The 6,791-nt window shown below is 46.6% G+C and overlaps 1 protein-coding gene across 8 annotated transcripts in view; it reads left to right on the plus strand.

The window, feature by feature from the left end:
- Nucleotides 1-6,791, plus strand: part of atxn1a (ataxin 1a) — a 157,094-nt gene that overhangs the window by 138,400 nt on the left and 11,903 nt on the right. For all 8 annotated transcript variants that reach the window (XR_016093816.1, XR_016093817.1, XR_016093818.1 and 5 more), the window contains one exon: nucleotides 1,952-4,140. Coding sequence is in view for 1 of the 8 variants with exons in the window: in XM_088928520.1 (XP_088784646.1) it covers nucleotides 2,203-4,140 (1,938 nt within the window). In the remaining 7 variants the exon portion in view is untranslated. The remainder of the gene's footprint in view (nucleotides 1-1,951; nucleotides 4,141-6,791) is intronic.

Consider the following 6,791-nt stretch of genomic DNA (forward strand, 5'->3'; position numbering starts at 1 on the left):
CACCAATGTGCAGCCCCACCTGGATGATGTGACGGCAGCCATAGTGCGCCAGAACGCTCCCCACACACCAGCTCTCAGCGGGGAGGTGAAAAGGACTGACCCCGCCGTGTCATGATTTTTAGGATTTTTCTATTAACAGAGGTATTTGAGAGTCTAGTGGCCCAGACCCCGAGATAGAAAGTGACATCACTTCCTTGGAATCCACATGGTGCTGAGTTAGCCCGAGGCAGGAGGCCTGGTCTTTCAGGGTGGGCTGAATTCTTCGCTTTCCGGGGGAGCACCTCTGCGTGGCTCTGAAGCTGGCGTCGCCCCTGAGCGGCTGTGGCCCATTTGAGGTACACTGCTCACGTCAGTGCCACGGCCAGGACGACAGAGCGCAAGGCCGCTGAGGGGAAAGAGGAGTTGTCGGGGGAAGAATAAAACAGAGCTCGGCAACAGTAACCATGTAACGGAAGTGACATCACCTTGCTTGACTCTGGGCGTCGTTGAATCCATGGCAGGAGTCCCGGTCTCTTTGTGTAGCAGAATTCACTGCTGTCTGGGGGAGTCGAGCTGTGTTGCTGTGAAGTTGTTGATACCCGTGAGCGGGCTGTGAAATATTGGCGGCCTGTTCGGAGGGAGCACTCGTTTTTACTTATCGCAATGAATTAAAAAAAAGGTTAAAAAGTTAAAAAGTCAAGATGGTTCTAATTAAAACAACAAGTGGTGTAAGAATGATATGACTGGGGATTCCAAACTCGAGCTGCCACTTAGATAATGCTCTCCTAAACTAACAACAGTCTCAATAAACCTCAAAGAAGGCTGCACTTAAAACCCCTTTTTAACGAAAAACACACTATTTTAGCGTGCTTGGTATGCTGGTTATTTTATACTTATTGTATGTCCTGTGAAAGAGCTTTGCAGGATAGGGAGGAAATGTGATATTTGTTTTCTCTTCTGGGTAGTGCAGGATTCAAAATGGAAAGGGCACAAAGCAAGGAGCTCAGCATTGAATGCATTATTAATGAGACCTTATCATGTCAAGGCAACACTTTACAACTGTACAGAGGCATCCAAGCCCTTTCCCTTGTCCCTTCAGAGTATTGTAAAGATAATGATAATGTTTGTTAATGGGAAAATCTGCCATTCTTTTCACTGTGCTTTGTAAAGGCACACCTTGTGGCAATACTACATTTTATCACACAGTGCAGAACTAATTGTCTGAACTTCTCTAATTTTCAAAAATAAACTGCTTTGTACTGCATACTGGAAAAATTATGACCTTCTATCATGTCTGAATTTGTAGGGCAGTGTCCTAAAATTCTCCTACTACTGCTCTTAGGCAGTCATTTCACAGGCTCTGATGAGCTGTAGTCCTAGATTCCCTTACATAAATGTAAATAGTTGCAATTAGTGATAATGAGGGGTATGTGAAATTGCTTGGAAATGCTTAGGAATTAACCTTGCCAGTTTAACAAAATAAGGTTAATCGCTTTTTAGTGTTTGTTGAGTATTGCTGTGCAGTATCTTTTTTTTTAAATATATCTTAACACGGGCTTATTTGAGATGGAATGCTGTTCCAGGCAGTTCTGTTCAAATCCCTTATCTTTCTGACCTGCTTAACTTTTTTGTGTTTTTAAAACAGTCTTCACATTGTGTATTCGCAGCACTGACCTACACCGTGTGTCCGTTGCGCTTAATATCTCCAAGGATAAAATGGATTTGTGTTATTTTTCTTACTGCTGAAAGCAAATAGTTGCATGGCAGTAGCAGGGGATCTGATGTCTGGTTTACCTTAATCTTGTACTCGGATGGCAGTGATAATTGTATTTTAGACAATAATTGACCAGGGTGGACGGCCAATATGCTGTCATATGTCAGCTGAAAGTTTATATATATGGTCTGAGACTTTTTGCCCCCCCAAAAAGCATATTAAAACCATTGCTGATCTTTGCTTGTCCATTACTTGCAGATTCCTGGAGTGGCTGTGCGGGCTTGTGGTCAGTGGGAAATGATTCCTCATGAAGTCCATGGATCACACACTGACAGCAGGCGTGACTTCCCGTGCATCAGATTAAGATCCGTGCCGGTCAGACACTGAAGACAGACCTCCAGCACAGAGCTAGCCAGTGGGTGGCAGGAACCTGGTGCCGAGAAGGGAAAAACGAGAGAGAGAGAGAGAGAGAGAGAGCGAAAGAGAGCGAGAGAGCCAGCTGCACAACCATGAAGTCCAACCAGGAACGGAGCAATGAATGCCTGCCCCCCAAGAAGCGTGAAATCCCAGCAAGCAACCTGCCCTCGGATGAGAAGCCCCTGGCTGTGGCCCCCGCGAGTGAAAGCCAGCGGGGAGAAAACCTGGCTTGGCTCGCCAACGTGGCTGGCAGGCATAACAGCGCCGTGCGGCACAGTAGCACCCCGGTCGAGGCGGGACTGACGCAGGACAGCTCTTCGTACAAGACGCTCGCCACCACGGTGGAGTATTCTTCCTCCTCCTCCAGAGTTCCAAAGTCGGGGGCCACTGTGGCTGCTCTCCCTACGGTCTACCCATCATCCCTTTCTCAGCCAGGTGGGACCATCCAGTACACCCAGCTGCCGCCCAATCTGCAGTTCATTAGCTCCGGTTACACAGGGCCGTATACTAGCTACATCTCCTCCCAGCTAATCTCCCCACCAGCCACCTCTGCCCCCACGCCCCCTGCCCAGCGTGCCCATCTGGAGGCCTATACAGCCGCCGTTATCTCCCAGGCCTCCAAAATTGACCAGCATCACTCGTTAGGCCGGTCGCCCGGGCTGGTGGCCGCGGGCGGGACCCCCCCGCCCCCGCCCACCTCTGCCCAGCCGGCCAACCAGTACGTCCAGATCGCCGGCTCCCCTTTGGGCGTCAACACTCGCGCCGTCTCCTCCCCTCCCGCCCACCTCTCCATGCACCTCCACTCCCATCCGGCCGTCATCCCCCACGCCCTGGCCCTCGGCGGCCCCTCGCAGGTGGTGGTCCAGTACGCAGACGGGCCCTCAGCAAAAAAAGAGGACGGGCGAATGAGAGAGATGCTGAACGGCGAGCTGGAGAAGGGCAGGCGCTACGGCCTGTCCCCCGAGGCTGGCTTGGCCAAGGCCGGCAATGCGGCCAAAGGGGCCTCTAGCCATCACCACCATCACCACCAGCAGCAGCAGCAGCAGCAGCAGCAGCAGCAGCAGCAGCACCACCACCACTACGAGGCCCGACACGTCATGCTCCCTCCCGACTACAGTACACACGAAACCTCAGGGCTACGGACCTCACTAATGCTGGTGCCCAACAGCCAAGCCAACAGTGGCGCCGACTTGGAGATGGCCTCGGAGAAATCACCATCCTGCGCGACAAACAGCGACAAGGCAGGTGGCCTCTGCCTGGGCAAGCCGGTGGCCAGGGCATCGTCTTTCACCTTGTCGTCGTCACAGCTGGGGACGGACGGCTTGAAAGCCACGGTCACCACCCTCTCTCCCCACACCGTCATTCACACCACGCACAACGCCACCGAGCAGGTCTCCCTGGGTCTCTCTGCTACCAGTTTCTACCCCACAGCCACGCAGCCGCCCATCATCGGCTACATCGCTGGGAGTGGGCAGCAGCAGCCGTCTGTTGGCTACCACGCTAACCTGCCCCAGCACTTGGTCATTCCTGGGAACCAGCCCTTGCTCATACCGGTGAGTGGCAGCAGTGGGGAGCTGGAATCCGGACCTTCTCTCGCCACAACATCCCAGCAGTTCGCTACAGTGCCTCACGCCTTCGTCACCACCACGGTCCCCAAGTGTGAGCCCTTTGGGGCCAGCGAGCCACAGCCCCCTGCCCCCTACCACACTGCTGCCGTGGTACAGGCCCAGCTCCACCTACCCATAGTCCCTGCCACTGCCCCCGCAAGCGTACTGCCCCCGCCTCTGGCCTCCTCCTCCTCCTCCTCCTCCTCAACTTCACTGCCTCCCTACTTCATGAAGGGCTCCATCATCCAGCTGGCTGATGGCGAGCTCAAGAGGGTGGAGGACCTGAGGACGGAGGACTTCATCCAGAGCGCCGAGATCAGCAGTGACCTCAAGATTGACTCGAGCACGGTCGAGCGCATCGATGGCAGCCAGACCCCCAATTTCGCCATCATCCAGTTTGCTGTTGGGGAGCACCGAGCTCAGGTGAGAGAAATTCTACTGGCAGCTGAACTTTAATGGAAATCAAATTGGAACGTTAGCGGACCTTGACAAGCTTAGTGATATGTGCCGTTTACAGAGACTCAGGTGTGTAGCCTTTTCATTTTCAGAAATGCTAAACCCCAGAAAAAGTGCCAAGATGTCAAGCAGTTTGCCTACTGTGAATTTAGGAGCATTTCTGAGCACTGTATTGTATTGTGTGGTATGTTTTATTTCAACAGGCAGCTCATACTAATTATGTGAAAACTTCTAAAAAGACCTTCTAAAATCCAGGCATAATAATCCAGGTTTAACAGTACTTAACAAAAGGGGCTACCAGCTTTTTGTTATAGATCTCCAGGAGATCAAGAAAAATGTTCAAAACAGGTGTGAATCCCACATCTGTGTATGTGTAAGAATCTGGGAAAAGTGGTCTGAACTGTGTTGGAGCTAAATTTTCTCGGGCAAAAATACCTCTTCGTTTGTGGAAATTAAACTGAAGGGAAAACTAGTGATAGTGCACACAAATTCTAAGGAAAATTCTAGAAGTCTCAAATGTATCTGAATGCATCCTATCAATAAACAAAGTGTGGATTATGTTATTTAATTGTCAGCAAATTCTTATTAATTATGTCCATACCAGCTGGGATTGTAATTTTGCCAATTAAAGACTGTGCAGTTAAGGAATAAGTGGGCATGAAACCATTAGCTAAAGGATTTTATCTGGATTCATTCAGAAATAATTGAAGCCTCGTTGTTTCAAAAGACAAAGATAAAAATGGATGAGATGCAATGCAAGATTTTAGAACAAAAGAACACAATAAAAATTACAAATGAAAGGCCATCTCATTTATTTGCTAGTATTTCAATTGATCTGAAGATGTCATCTACAGTAGTTGCTTCTTGAAAAAAAGATAGGGTTTCCACAATTTGTTCTGTAAAAAGGTGCTTCCTTTCCTCAATTTTAAGTGCCGTCCTCTCATTTATGTTTTAGTATTTTTTTATTCTGAAGGTGTCTTTTGCGAGTACCTTTTCGAAATCCCTTTTTAAGGATTTCGACTCAAGTTCCCTCTAAGCCTTTTTCTTCAAGACTAACAAAGATTTTTTATATCAATCTGTCACTGTAGGGCATTCGTCTGACCCTGGGATTAGGGTTTCAAGCCTTGGATTGATCCTAGAGAAGCAGTCTTTTTAGTTTTGTGACCATAATTATGTACAATATTCCTAATGATATCTTGTATTGTGCATTTGAGAATTTAATATATTTTTAAGTTAAATTCTATACTTTTAACTGTGTATTCTTGCATTTTGCTTCTTTGATTGTTTCTCCTCATTGCCGCGAGGCAGAAAATAATGTCAGTTTTTGCTGTTTATGGGTGGCTTCTTTCAAGTTCAGTATTTCCCATCTTATTTTGTAGTTCGGTTTTGCAACCCGCGTTTTATCACTCTGCACTTGTCTGTATTAAACGTCATCTGCCAGTATTAATTCTTGTCTAAATCATTTTCAGTTTTACTGCTCCTTTGGCAGAATTTCCTCATTCTCCTATTTTGGTGTTATCTGCATACTGAACTAGTTTACTTACTACTGACTGTGTAGATGAAGAAAAGAAGTGGTCCTAGCGGTCCTTTCAGTAATTACATCAGCCCCATGTGAGCAGTCACCCCTTACCTAGTCTTTATTTTTAATGCATGTACTGTACAGTACTTGCATTACCTTGAATTACCTTGAATGTCCTCCACCTTCAATTTAATAATCACCTGTTTAATAATCACTTGTTTAATGGTCACTTGTTTATTTGTATGCTAAACACTTCTACTGCTTTGCCAGCATCTCTACACTTTCATAAAGATCTCAGAAAAAAAACACAACATTAGCTGTAGTTGACAAAATATACAAACTCTGTTCTGTGCTCCAGTGGGTATTATTAGAATTATTGGTAGGCCTTGGCCTGTTCGATATACAGTATAGAGGTGTAATGAATGAAGGAACATGAAATATATATTTTTTTATTCAGAACTTCTGCACAGTCTATGATTCATTCCATACCACCGACAATTCTCTGTCAGATCCTTAAGTCCTGAATTGGTGTCATTTTTACTGGAAGAGGTGCCAAAGCTGTTTCAGACCAATGAAATGGCTTGCTGTTGCTCATAGCCAGAAGTCGCTGCCACTTTACAGAAGGCTGTGTCTAAAGACCTCTGTCTGTTTAGTCTGTTAAAGCTCAAGGATTCTGCATCTTCTTCTTTAATCAGTTTCAACTATTCCCAACCCCTACAGAAAGACGTCTGAGAAAACACAGACCAACTTGTTTAAGCTTTCTGCAAGTTCAGCAGCACCTGTGAAAGCATTCGTTACCTTGAGAAAAATAACTAGAGCAGCACAAAGGATGAGCAAAACTAAGACATGCAGTAGTAGCACAGAACAAATTCCTTCCTTTAGGGTGAGAATGAAAGAAAGGGTCTTGCTTCAGCACCTTGTTTAAATCTGAAAATACTGTACATTTTTTGTGTTTTCACCTGTGCCTTCTGAAAATAAATAAAACCTTTCATTACAGACTGGTTAACTGAGAGTGAATTAAGAAACTGGCTATAGGGATATCACATTTAATAGCAGGAGTTACAGTCTTATTTAAGAAGAGTCATTTTAGACTGTTATT

This window comes from Atractosteus spatula, chromosome 12 (genome assembly GCF_055471065.1).
Source record: "Atractosteus spatula isolate fAtrSpa1 chromosome 12, fAtrSpa1.hap1, whole genome shotgun sequence".
Classification (NCBI taxonomy): domain Eukaryota; kingdom Metazoa; phylum Chordata; class Actinopteri; order Semionotiformes; family Lepisosteidae; genus Atractosteus; species Atractosteus spatula.